Below are 14,047 nucleotides of genomic sequence, written 5' to 3' on the forward strand. Positions count from 1 at the left end.
CACTTAAGACTGTGTTGTTTAATTTCCACATATTTGTGAATTTTCCAAATTTGTTTTTGTTAATGATTTATAATTTTACCTCACTGTGGTTGGAGAGCATACTTTGTATGATTAGACTCATTTCAGTTTACTGAGTCTTGTTTTCTGAGCCAACATATGGTATATCCTTGAGAATGTTTCATGTGTACCTGAGAAGCATGTGTATTATGCAGTTTTGGGGTGAAGTGTTCTGTAGATAGATGTATGTTACGTCTCGTTGATTTACAGTTTGTGGAAGTCTTCCATTTCCTTGTTCATCTGCTTACCTGTTCTATCCATTATTGAATGTTAAGTATTAAAGTCTCTAAATATTATTATTGAATTGTTTATTTATCCTTTTATAGTCTTAATAGATTGACTCTTTTATTATTATGAAATATATTTCTTTGTCTCTAATAACAATTTTTGTTTTAAAGTCTATTTTGTTTCCTATTAGCATAGCCAATCCAGCTGTCTTTTGATTACTGTTTGCATGGTATATATTTTTTCCATCATTTTACTTATAACCTCTTTGTGTTTTTGAATCTGAAGTGTGTCTCGTGTAGACAGTATATAGTTGGATCATATTTTTTAATCCATTCTGCCAGTTTCTTCCTTTCATTTGTAGTCTTTAATCCATTTTCATTTAATATAATTACTGATAAAGTAGGATTTATGTCTCTCATTTTGCTACTTGTTTTTTATGTGTGTTATCTTTTTTGTTTCTCTATTTCTCCATGACTGCTTTATTTTTTGTTATATAAATATTTTCTAGTATACCATTTTAATTCCCTTGTTATTTTTTTACTATATATTTTTGAGCTATTTTCTTGATATTTCCCCTTGGGATTACAATTATCATCTTAATTTTTTTTTTTAATTTAATGGGGTGACAATTGTTAGTAAAATTACATAGATTTCATCTTAATTTTTAACAGTCTAGTTTGGATTAATACTAACTTAATTTCAGTAGTGTACAAAACTCGACTCTTTTTTTTTTTTTTTAACATTTTATCTGTGTATTCAGAATCACACAAGTAACCTTTACAGTTCAATTTACTACATAGAAATCATTTGGGTTTTATATTTTCAGTTAAATTCTGAACCAAGATTACAATATTGTAATTAAAAAGATTGTTACATTAATTCAGTACTTTTTTTAGCATACCAATTTGAAATATGTAAGTTCAAACATCAAATTTATGGCAAACAGTCTTCAAATACAATACAGACATTTCTTAAAGTTACCATATCATTCACATATGATTTCATAATTCTGAGCTGTTATACATAGAACAGCTCTCCTTGAATATGGCAAAACTGACATGCCATGAAGCTCAAAATTGTATAGTCAAGCCAAGGACTCAAAATTGAACCATCTTTGAAAAGATCTGGCATTTCTGGACCACAAAGCACAACATGTAAAGAAGGTTGGGAACAATCCTTCTACATTACAGTTAAAAAAATTACATGGTTTTGCATAAAACCCCTATTATATACCGTGGGAAAGTCCAAGGTATAAGATGACAATGGATTGGGGTCCGATAAATTTTTTTTTATCAGTAGATCCCATAAAATTCCAATGGGCATTAATCAAATCAAAAAATATTAAGCACCTCCTGGTTTAAGAGATTGAAATTTATTGAGATTTATGATCACTTTCTTCCCACCTTGAAATCAAGGTGTAAAAACCAGCTATTAAGTGCATTCCAAACTTCCCCTATGTAGCACAGGTAGAATTTTCTGTCCATTGGCACCAAAGTGAAGTCACATTTCCTCTTGGGAGACAGAAATTCAACATCTGAACATAGTGTAAGTTAGGAAAAAATGACCCCTGTTATTTATTTGATTACTATTGTGATTCTGAGATCTAGGATTACTAATATACTAGCAGTGAACAATGCAAATTCCTGGCAACAACTGTCAGGTTAGTGACACTAATTCCCTTTTCCCCCAATCACCATAAAATTTCAGTATGAAAAGAACTAAAAAGTAGTTACTAAGCTCAACAAATGGGAAATAATAAGTAACGAAGCAAGCAGCTAAGTAACAAAACAAACCCCTAAGGTTTGAAATCATTGCAATTGTATAGTTGAAAATAGGTGTGTTTCACCCCCACCCCTCCCTCACAACTCTGAATTTAAATATTCTGTGCAAAAGAGCATCAGGTTTCTGGGTATAGATGTAGCCCTTCTGTAAGTTTTAGTGAGCTCCAGTTTTCTACCATTTTATTTCCCTCCCTCCAGGCTTATTCAAAGTATTAACAAAATCTTCCATTTCAGCCGAAAGATTTGTGATTCAAAGATTTACTAAGGTACTCGATGCATTCTTATCTATACAGAAACACCTATCATCACAATTGGTTTATGCAGGATTAACATTTTTGGTGTTAAAATTGTTAAACATCATGCTTACTGCACATCAACTCTCCATGATGCATCGGAACATCACAATGATTTACCAAACATTTTATTTAAATTACTAATTAAATAACTGAAAAATGTACTGAGCCAACTAAACTTAAATGGGCTATAAAGGAAAATAAGTTTCAAAACAGTCCATATACACATCTATTTCAAAACTACCTTTGCTAGCTAGCCCCTTTCCCAGTTTTAGCCTGGAAAAACAGTAAAATCTACACAAAATTTTTTTGCAATCATACAAGGGTTACATTAGGTCAAATACAACAAATACTATGATGCAACTTTACATTTATTAAACTACAGTTCAAAGCACAAATTTACACATTCTAAATACACTAAACGTATCTAATGAAGTCACACTGGTCTTCCACTGACATTTGATATATCTCGGTGAAAGACATTAATTTTACAAGACTTTTAAACATGAATCCTTAGTATAAAAACTGTGTACTTGTATATAAACGATTTAATGGGGAACCTGATTAATGGGCTTCCATCTCCACTATGTCATCCATTTTGTTGCATATTTTATTTTAAACGCTTAAGGGACGGGACAACCTATTAAGTTTAAATCTGGATACATTATCTAAATCTCCCATTTACCCCCAATGAATTATAGATGAAAGCTGATGTTGTCTGGTCCCAAATAGCTATTACTATTAGTTTGTTTCAGAGAATTGACAGAATAAGATTGTTCGAATTTTTTCCACACTGGAATGTAGACCAGACAAGCTTAACCTGCAACTTCAGATCTAAAGAATTGTTAGTGCCTGCTTAAGCTTCAGTGGAAAGCTTTCTCCTTGGCTCAGCTGAATGCAAGAAGGCACAAAGAAGTTCTTCATCATTGTGTCTGAAGTAATTCCAGAATCTTGCATCTCATACCAATCATTGAATGACATCATGTAGTAAATAGCTGGCCTCTGAAAATCATTAAAAGCAGATGGTTCATGGAAAGAATCTGCTCCGATGTTATCAAAGATAAGCCAATCTCCCATATTCAGCTCAGGAAGAAGACAGTTTTCCACAATTTGATCAAGCTCCTCACAGGATGGACCCCAAAGGCTGCTTGTAAACAGAGGCTCATCTTCCTTGTATTTTTTGTGAACCTCTGGAACGGCATTTAAGTCCTCAGACAGCTTACTTGCAAAAGAACCATAAACACCATCATTCATATAATACACAAAGACTGGTTCATCACTTCCGGTTTTTTCTCCAGAGGAAAATTTATCATTTTCAACAACTTTCTTTGCAATGATATTAACTGCAAGTGTAAATGCAGAAGACACGTAATAACTTCCAGATTCTGAAATTATCTTAACACCAGATCCTTCAGGATAGTAGACATCCAACAAAGGACTGATAATGTGATTAACCTCTTCCAATTGAAACTCAGTTCCTGTGAAACCTCCACCAATGTCTAACACGTTCATTGTGAAGCCAAATTCTTCAGCCATGTCAAACATACATCCAGTATCAGACAGAGCATGTACATATACTTGAGACTCTTTGCAAGCACTTGAAATACAAAATTTAACCCCAATAGTTTGGACATCAAGTTCCTTTGCACATTCCAAAACATGGCTACAGTTCTTCAGGGTAGTGCCAAACTTCATGTTACCCTCTTCGCCTCCAATATTATCTTCTGTTGCAATATGTAGTAAGACCTTGGCATTTGGATAATTACGTGCAATTTTCTTCAGTTCTACTTCACTATCACATGTCATCATGTTCACTCCAACTTTTGCTGCATACTTTATCTGAGACACTTGCTTGCAAGTATTTATATAAATTATGTTTTCTGGAGATACACCCAATTCTTGCACTAAAGCCATTTCAGTTTTACTGGAACAAGCAAATCCAGTTCCAAGAGCTGCCAAAATCTCAAGTACAGCTGGAGTGGAGTTGCATTTTACCGTGTAGAATGGCTTTATCTACGTCCTGCCATTGACTGTTTCTTCACAACCTTTCCAAGATCTCCCACAAAAAATGCATTTTTCCCTGTCAGGGTATGTTCATAAACATAGTTATCAATAACATTTCCAAGGTTTGTTCCTTCATCCAACAGGCCAATGAAGTAGTTTGCATTGTCAATAAATCCTTTCATCTCAGCCATATTCCACAAAGCCGAAAGTCATAAACCAGGAAAAACAAGAGAAGGGCCCCTAAGCCTTATGTCTGGGTCCTTAGAATATGCAACAAAATGGACAAGTTAGGAGATGGAACCCCCCCTGTCATCAGCTAGGTTCCCAAGGGGGCTCAGAGTTGAAATCGAACTGCTCTCTGTACAGCACTTCTCCTAGGCCCTCTGGGTAGTTGTATACTTGGTCAGAAAGTTCGCCATGAGATAACGGCGCAAACAGTCGGGTAAAGCGTCTTCTCTTTTTCTGCGGAATTTTTAAAGAGGGATGTGGTTACCTTGAGCAGAAATACCCAAGGCGGCCTGGGCCATAAGCTGCAGGGACGACGTGGAAGGGAAAGCGCGGCACCGACACCAGCTGCAGCAGTGGCGGCGGCCGAAGGAGAGAAAAAGAACAGCGCGGATATAAGAAGAAAGGCGAGGACTGGGTGGGGACAGGATTCGGCCTGTCACACCGCAGAGCAGAAGAGCGAGACAGACTGAAAAGAAGCAAAGAAAGCGGAAAAAAAAGGAAACCCTGCAGTAGAGCGAAGATCCAGAGTGTGGGAAAACTCGACTCTTATATGGCTCCATTTCCTACTCCCTCCTTTGCACTGTTATTGTCATGCAAATGACATCTTTATGTGCTGTGTGCCTATCAACACAGATTTGTAATTATTATTTTATGCTGTTGTATTTTAGTCAGAGGGAAAAAAGTTACAAAAATACATGTATCCTGTCTTTTACATTTACCTATGTAGTTGCCTTTATCGATGCTCTTTATTTCTTTGGGTGGATTTGAATTGTTGCCTAGTGTCCTTTCGTCTCAGCCTGAAGTACTACTGTTCTTATTATTTCTTATAGTATAGGTCTGCTAGCAGTGAATGTTATTTTTGTTTCTCTGGGGATGCCTTGATTCCTCTTTCAATTTTAAAGGATAGTATTGTTGGATTTAGAAACCTTGGTTGATAGTCTTTTTTTCTTTGAGCACTTTGATTATGTTATAATACTGCTTTTTGGCCTTCAGTGTTTTTGATGACCAATCAGCTTTTAGTCTTATTGGGATTCCTTGCATGTGAGGAATCACTTTTCACTTGCTGCTTTTAAGAGCCTCTCTTTGTCTTTGGATTTTGACAGTTTCATGGTGATGTGTCTAGTCAGTCTTTATGAGTTCTTTTTTTTTTTTTTTTGGGTTTGCTGCATTTTTTGAATGTGCAGATGAATGGTTTTCGTCAAATTGGGGAGGTTTTTGGCTATTTTTTCTTCAAAAATTTTTTGCCTCTTTTTATTGCTTCTCTTTTTATAAGATTTTCAGTATGCATATGTTGGTATGTTTGATGATGTTTTGTAGGCCTTTTTTCCTTCTGTGCCTTAGATTAGATAATCTCAATTGACCTGTCTTTAAATTCAGTGATTATTTCTCTGAGTTCTCTGATTATTTTTCTGCCAGTTCAAGTCTGCTCTTGAGCCCTTCCAGGGAATATTATACTTCAGTTATTGTACCTCACAATTCCAGAATTTCTGTTTACTTCTTTTTATAATATGTAGTTCTATTTTAACAGTCTCTGTTCAGTAAGGGATTATTCTCATACTTTCCTTTCATTCTTTAGACATGATTTCCTTTAGTTCTTTGAACATATTTATAATTGCTGATTTTGAGTCTTTCTCTAGTAAGTTCAACATCTAGGCTTCCTCAGGAATGGTTTATATTGGTTGATTTTCTCCCTGTGTATGGGCCCTACTTTCCTCTTTCTTTGTCTCATAAAGTTTTTTGAAAACTATACATTTAAAATAATATATGTGGCAACTCTGGAAATCAGATTCCTCCCCCCTCTAAGAGTTTCTCATTTTTGCTGTTTATTTTGTTATTGTTGCTGTCTGTTTGTTTAATGACATTCCTGGGTTAATTCTGTAAAATTTGTATTCTTTGTTATGTACAGCTACTAAAGTCTCTGCTCAGTTAACTTAGTGGTCATCTAATGAGTGGACAGAGAGTTTCTTAAATTCCTTGAACCAGTAAGTCTCTCAGCTTTTTCTGAGGGAGTGTGTGTGTGTGTGTGTGTGTGTGTGTCTGTCTGTTTGTTTTGGGACATGTGCTTAATGCCTAATGTAGGCAGTTTATAACTCTGCCTTCGCCTTCACTTCATACTTGAGAAGAACCTCAAGGTCAGGCAGAGGTGAGAGATTAGGGCCTTTCCAGGTCTTTCCTGGGCATATGTCCATGCTATTCATGAGCGTGGCCTAGTAGATTCCAAGAACTATTTTGGAGCTTTTCAAATCTCACCATGGACATCTTATTTCCTATTTTTCCTTTTTTAAGTTTTTTGGTTAGACTTCTGTTAACTCCAAACGGTATTGCTGTCTTTGATAGCTGTGATGTTAAATACCTCCTCCTGATTATTTTCAGCAGTGCCCTGAGGATAGGGCTGTTCTCCTAGAGCAAGCTCTGAATCTGGTAAAAGAGAGACAAGGCCTGGGAATGGAGCTTTATAGGCAGCTTTCAGTTCTCTGGGAATGAGACTTTTGGAGGAGCTTCAAACCTGTTTTGCCTCCACTGCTTAAAGTGGGTGCTACTCTGATGGTTTTCACAGCTATCATATATATCTGCTGGTTTTCAAGACTACTCTGGAAGTGGGGAAAAGAGGATGAGAATAAGACAAGTTGAAACAGCACAAAACTTACTGTTTTAACTGATATTCAGAGTTCTCAAAAAGTTGATTTTGACAATTTTTGCCAGTGTTTCCATTGCTTTTATGGGGAAAAGAGATTTACAGAGGTCCTTCCTATAAAACTGTTTTAAGAGTACTTTTTAAAGATGGGATGGGGAAGTCATAGAAAGGTAATATTTCTTGAAATGAATGAACTTAGGGAACTTTGAGGAAAGGTGAGCTGATTATTATTTTTATGTCAATTATATATTATTTATATATTTCATAAGATCTTTAAAAACATATAATGTGTATATAATACATATATTTTAATGCAAATTATTACATTTCCAAAGGCAATTATTTGGAATAAAATACAAACAAGGTTATATTCTAAATGGAATTTTCTTTAGAGGTTTAGATGCTTAGGGGAGTTGTACTGAATAGTAAAGTGAGAAGAGCTCACCAGCCTCAGAAGTTCTCTTTTTCTCTTTTATTTTGTTATTTTAGGTGTACAGAGCTAATGGGCCAGATGGAGCCGTTGGTAGAGGCCAGAGAATCCACTTGCAGTTATGGGACACGGCAGGGCAGGAGAGGTATGAGATCTTCAGTTATGTGCTTTACTGGAGAGATGGGAAAAACAGCTACCCTTTTCATACAGTGACCTGAGCAGGAAAAGGCCGGTTGATTAGTTGACTTGAATCTGGATAAAACATACTGCCAAATTAGCAGGAAATGTATCAGTCTGAGATGATAATGGCTTTATTTCATATGAGGTCAAAGGAAAAATGAATCCTTTTCAAAATGGACTATCTTACTTATGGACCTTTTTCTTTTTCTTCTTTTTGTATGTTTTTTTTTAAAGGCTTATACACTTTTCTCCAGTTACTTTTGCTATTTACTTAGCCACACATACACAAAAGCTACAGAGTTGCATGCATTAGTCTTACCTGATTGTTGAAACCTAGTGGAAAATCTGGTTGGAATTAACTCATAGGGTCAGAAGTTGCTTGACCAAAGTAAATCACATGAAATCTTGATATAAAGTTGCTGTTAGTTAACTAAGGCTTCTGTTTTCTCTCACAGATTCCTTGAAGGATTTTGTTTTTCATTTAAACTATTTATTATGGAAAACTTCAAGTATATACAAAAGTAGAGAGGATAGTATAATGAACTCATGTCCTCATGTCCCAGTTTCAACAAGTTGTGCCCCAAGCTGTAGCCAATCTTATTTCATATATACCCCTCATTCCTGTTCATCCCCTCCCCCAAATTATTTTGCAGCAAATTCCAAGTATCAGATTTTTTCATTCATAGCTACTTGGGCAAAGATAAGGACTGTTTTTAAAATATTTGAGAAAACTTAAAATAGCAGATTAGATGACAAATTCATACTAATGTTTTCTTCCCTGAGCCTATGTCTGGCAGTCAGAGGCTTTGCATAAAGGCACAGTAAGAGGAAACTGACTGTTGGAGGGAGAGAGAGGGCAGACAGTAGCATAAAGCCTTGGAAGAGAGAGTACCAAGATAAGAGAGTCAATACTTCTCCCACCTGAGAGCCAAAGAAATGTTTTATCAGTGAGAAGAGATTTCTGTAGAGACTGAAATTAAAACGTCATGATGGAACGCATTGCAATGTCAAGTCAAGCTAAGCTTTCATAGGACAAGGAAAACATACACAGCAAGCACCATTTCTATTGGTCTCATTAACCCTTAGTTGTACAATAAATTCTTGAATCACGAGCTAGTCTTGTCATTGCTGTCTGCTTAGCAGGCTGGGTGTTCAAATCACATGGTCTGTTAACATATCAATTTATATAAGTAATAAATAACAGTCTTACACATTTTGGGAATATGATCACCTAATTTTTTTGAATTTTTTAAGTTACACAGCTTTTTATTTTAGAAGAAAATTCCAAGTACCACTTTTGATAATTGTTGGCATGTTAATAAAGTCTAGATATATTTTCAACTATTCTTTCTTGCTCTATCGATAGCTGTTTACTATATTTTGTAAGATACCTGGTAGCATTGATTACACACATAATTTTATACTGTTAAAAGCATCATTTGTACTAGCATAATTCACTAAATCTTGTGTGACTAAGAGCTATAGTATGCATGTATAATATGAAGTTATTAGAAACAATGTCACATTATTAAACATCTAATTTGTTACTGATGAACTATTGTAAGAAGCTGAGGGCACTGCTGATAGCTTTGCATTTCAGGAGTGGGGCCATGGTTTAGGTGATCAGTCTGCTTTTGTGTTCCTAGGTTTCGGAGCTTGACAACAGCCTTCTTCAGAGATGCTATGGGGTTTCTCCTGCTTTTTGATCTGACAAATGAACAAAGTTTCCTCAATGTCAGAAACTGGATAAGTAAGTGTTAAATTACCTCCTGGCCTCCTGCTTTCTCTCATAAAATGCCTTCTTATGTTCTACTTTTGTCGTGAGTCATTTTGGGTGAAATCCTAGTGCTGTTTAAAATGCTATTTAAAGAAGCAAGAGTTTAAGTTTAGCGGCAAAGATAACTGAAAGACTCTGCTTTTTTTTTTTTTTTTTTAATTAAAATTTCCTGGGGTGGACTCTGCTTTTCCTAGTGATACTTTGATTTGTTCAGTACTTCCTATTCGCCAGCTTATCACGTTGTATGTTCACTACCCAGAGTAAGGCAATGCTTTCCATGTAATCTTTTAATCAGTCTTTTCCACAGAGGGGACTTATCCCCATTTTATAGATAGGATATAGAAGCCTAGAGAAGTTAAATCACTAAGTATCTGCTTGCCTATTCTGTGCTATCAAGTCTTATACCATCTCAGCATTTAAAACACAGATTACAGAGACATAAATCTCTGTGTAAACTTCATGGATCATACCCCTGGCTCCACATCTCTGTGTTTAGAACCCATTTTCTGCATTTTAGGGCCAGAATATTTGTCAGGAGGACTCTGTCATGGAAAACTCTAGAACAGCTTTGGCAAAAGTGGTTCACAGCACAATATACATAAAACTTCATTTTGGCTCTTTGGAGAGATCCTAATCTCTTAAGTGATGGATAGTGGCCATTTAGAATCCTGCTACTTGACCACATAAATGTACAATGTTTTGCAAATGTACTTTTTCCTCTGTTGGTTGTATTAGTGTAAACCTAGAGAATCTACTGGGGAATGCTGTGATGTTAACTTCTTAACATCCAAATCTTTAAAACGACAACACTTTAAAAAACAACAAAAAACAACCTCCTCCTTTAAAATTACTTGTTTTGGTATTACAAAGGGGTAATTGGCTGTGGTTTTGATACCAGAAACCTTATTTTAAAAATACAAGTTTTTAAATAAGTAATTTATGTAGTGTGTTGTGGTTTCCAAAGCATCTTCACATACTTTGTAACTGACCCTTTCAGTCACCCCGTGAGGAGATTCAGACAGGTGAGGTGTTCTTATTTTAGGATGAGGACACTGAGCCTTAGAGACTTAGTCAAGGACCTGGAGCCTCTGGCTTCCAGTTCGGCTGCCTTCTTTGCTCTTTCTCAGCTAAGTCGATCAGTAAGAGTTGAAGATCTATTTATTATAATACTTTAAATCTAGGTTTCCCCAATTTCGTTATGCTTGCTGGGCTTCACAGGTAAATGCCTGGTTGAGTGGCACACTGCACGGTGTCCCTCACAGCTGAGTGATGGTGGCTCTTCCCAGTCCCCTATCCTTAGCCCTTGCTCGTCAGCCCCTCCTGTGCATCTCTGGAACAAGTTCTTGGGCTTCCTTAGGGCTTTTCTTTCTAAGGCCTCTTCTTAGACATGTGCTCATAAAAATCTTAGCGTTGAAAGATCATCAACCCATCTCTTTTTCCACAGGCAGAAAGGGAAACTCGGAGGCATTAGATAAATCTTGCCCCTCTGGGCTTTATATCTTTTAGGTAAAGCACAAAATTATGTGAAATTATGGGTATGTATGTATTTTGTTTTGTTTTCCTTATAGAGTAAAAGCATCCTTACTGCCCAGTTAGGTAAATAAAACTTATTCCTATCAAAGATTTCATATCTTCAGTGGAAAGTATTCTCCTCCTGCCCAATCCTGCATTTTTCTGGTTTTTTTTTTTGAAGATATAATGTTCAATGTTAGAGTTAGGAATATTAAATCTTAATTAGGAGTGAAAATTTGTTATTTATACATTTTATTTTTCCTCTGCCTGTTAACATTTTGAATCTTACAGGGATCATTCATTTCTTCTTTTTTATTTAACTTATATAAATTTATTTAACTTATGTAAATAAAAATATCTAACTAAATAATAGATTATATATGTGTGTGTGTATGTATGTGTGTATATCTTTCTATCTGCCTACCGAGCGACCTACCTGCACACACACGGTGCATACCAGAATAGAGGCAGTGGTACTCCATAACCTTATGAAGTAAGTACTGTTATTACACTAGGAGCTAACTCCTGGTCCCTGAAGGCCCAGGGCGAGAAGAGCAGGTCTGCACCTTCCCTCTGCTTCTCCAGAGCTGCGTCGCGGTCCCTTCTCCCTTGACTCTGCATCTCTCCATGCCGTCTTAGGAAGGCCCTAAGAGTCCAAAGATGAGCCCCGCGGAGTTTAGGAGACTGAACAGAGAGTGGGGTTCTCGGGCCTAAGTCTGAAATCCAAGAGGAAAGAGTAGCGTTGTCTTCACTCACCTGTCCTCCTGGAGCTCAGAGGATAAGCAAGTAATGCTCATAGTCGTTCCTCATCCTGGAACGGAATGTTTGTGAGGAAATTTCACCGAAATTTCTAAACTTTTCCTCTGTAGCCCCCAAATGCTACGGAGCCCGACATGTATGTATTTGACATGCTTTTTCCTGTATATTTTTATTCCTAAGATTCCCTCTGTCCAAACAGCTCTGCCCACACCCATGCCCATTTTTAAAACTGATTAGAGTTCTACTTATTCTTTAAAATCTGAAAGAAATATGGCCTCTGTGAAATTTTCTGCCAACTTTAGTTGGATTCAATTTTTCCCGTCCTCTTAACTCCTATTTCTGTACTACTTTAAGTGTCCTTATCACATACCACCTTGAGTTGTAGTTATTCATGTATGTGTGTTTTCATTAGTGAGATTTTTTTAAAGAATGGATTAATTTACTTTTATATATCAGGAATTCACATTCTTTGTAGAAAAATTAGGGAAAAAAGAAAAAGAAAAATGACCGATAATCACACTTCCCAAACTCCCCCAAATAAACACTATTAAACATTATTACTGGTAGTAGTTACATAGCACTTCTAAATGCTTTAATGTATTATTTTAGTGGTTCCCAAGTGTGAATATGTATCTGGATTACACTGAGGGCTTGTTGTAACACAGATTCTGGGCCCTATCCCCAGCTTTCCTGATTTAGTAGCTCTGAGGTGGGACCTGAGAATTTACATTTCTTTTTTTTTTTTTTTTAAGTTTTATTGGGGAAGGGGAACAGGACTTTCCTTTCAGTCTTAATGGTGGAGGGCGCAGCTCAGCTCCAGGTCCAGTTGCTGTTGCTAATTGAGCTGGCAACCTTGTGGTTGAGAGCCCACTGGCCCATGTGGGAATCGAACCAGCAGCCTTTGGAGTTAGGAGCATGGAGCTCCTACTGCCTGAGCCACCGGGCCGGCCAGAGAATTTACATTTCTAACAAGTTCCAAGGCTGCTGGTCCATGTACCTTACCTGAAGAACCTGAGTTAACTCATTCAATACTCACTTTAACCTTATGAAGTAAGTACCATTATTATCGCCATTTATAGATGGGGAAACAAAGGCAAGAGCAGTCAAATAAGTTTCTCAAGGTGACACAGCTAATAAATGGCAGCGTCAGGATCCAACCGTAGACACACTGGGTTCTGAGTTCATGCTTATAACCATGACATTGGACATATAAGGTGTTGACAGAGCACAGAGCCACTCTGGAGACCAGAAAGGTTTCATAGTAGAGGTGACTAAGAAGCAAGTCTTAAAGGAAGGGTGGGGAAGTCCCTGAAGGAAGGCTGTGGTTGGGTCTTCAAGGGTGTGAGGACAGCATGTGTAACAGCCTGGAGGAAACAAAGGGCATGGCTGTTGTTGCAAACACACAGTTTGTTCTTGCCTGTGTAGTTCTTGTTCCCAGGGGGTCTCTTGAGGGCAAAGGTCAGTGCCCTGAAATTCTACACCAAGTATCAGGCCTATGCTAAGGTCCAGTAAATGCTAGCTGCCTTGACTTGCTTTTGAGAAGATATAATGAACTTGACTTCATGATGAGGAACTGAAATGTCAACACTTTTCTGGTTAACCACGATAAAAAATAAATTAGGCAATCCACTTTGTGAAAGTTTGGGCTGCTTTAATTTCATGATGGGGTATGCTGAGTGAGAAGACTTTTTCTTCTGTGGGAGATTAAACGGGTTAGCATAGTGAAGCTCTTTTCTTCAGTATAATTGCTTTTTGGAATTATGCCTATTTACAGATTTTCAGGTGAAAAGAAATAAAAGCTGTGGAATAAGAATTGTAGTCTCCTGCTTTTTCTTGGTTCTGGTGACTGAATAATTGACTGTTTACTCTGGGTTTTCTCTCTTCATTTAATTCTGTATCTTGTTTGTTTTAAATAAATTGATTCTGCTTTAGAATAATAGAAAAATGTGGAAAACATTTCAGATAGAAATAGGTTAGTTTATAGGAAGACAATTTTTTAAAAAGTCATTGCTGTGGAGAGGAAATATATGAAAAATAGAGCTTTAAGATTAGCAACAAACACTAGGGAATGCTCCGAGTTTTTTTTTTTTTTTTAGATGGTCTTCATAAAAAAGACTGCCACGTGTTTGTGTGCGTGCGCGCGCGCATCAGTTTTAGAGGGTT

At 36.7% G+C, this 14,047-nt stretch overlaps 2 protein-coding genes across 6 annotated transcripts in view; one reads left to right on the forward strand and one right to left on the reverse strand.

The window, feature by feature from the left end:
- Positions 1-14,047, forward strand: part of RAB27A (RAB27A, member RAS oncogene family) — a 67,651-nt gene that overhangs the window by 41,828 nt on the left and 11,776 nt on the right. For all 5 annotated transcript variants that reach the window (XM_033108694.1, XM_033108693.1, XM_033108691.1 and 2 more), the window contains 2 exons: positions 7,716-7,801; positions 9,483-9,586. In XM_033108694.1, the coding sequence (XP_032964585.1) occupies positions 7,716-7,801; positions 9,483-9,586 (190 nt within the window). The remainder of the gene's footprint in view (positions 1-7,715; positions 7,802-9,482; positions 9,587-14,047) is intronic.
- On the reverse strand, positions 3,128-4,663 carry LOC117023656 (antizyme inhibitor 1-like). Its single transcript, XM_033108690.1, is given in 3 exon segments — positions 3,128-4,373; positions 4,375-4,392; positions 4,394-4,663. Coding segments are annotated over 3 exon segments (1,359 nt in total). The 5' UTR covers positions 4,555-4,663; the 3' UTR covers positions 3,128-3,193.

This window comes from Rhinolophus ferrumequinum, chromosome 6 (assembly GCF_004115265.2).
Source record: "Rhinolophus ferrumequinum isolate MPI-CBG mRhiFer1 chromosome 6, mRhiFer1_v1.p, whole genome shotgun sequence".
NCBI lineage: Eukaryota > Metazoa > Chordata > Mammalia > Chiroptera > Rhinolophidae > Rhinolophus > Rhinolophus ferrumequinum.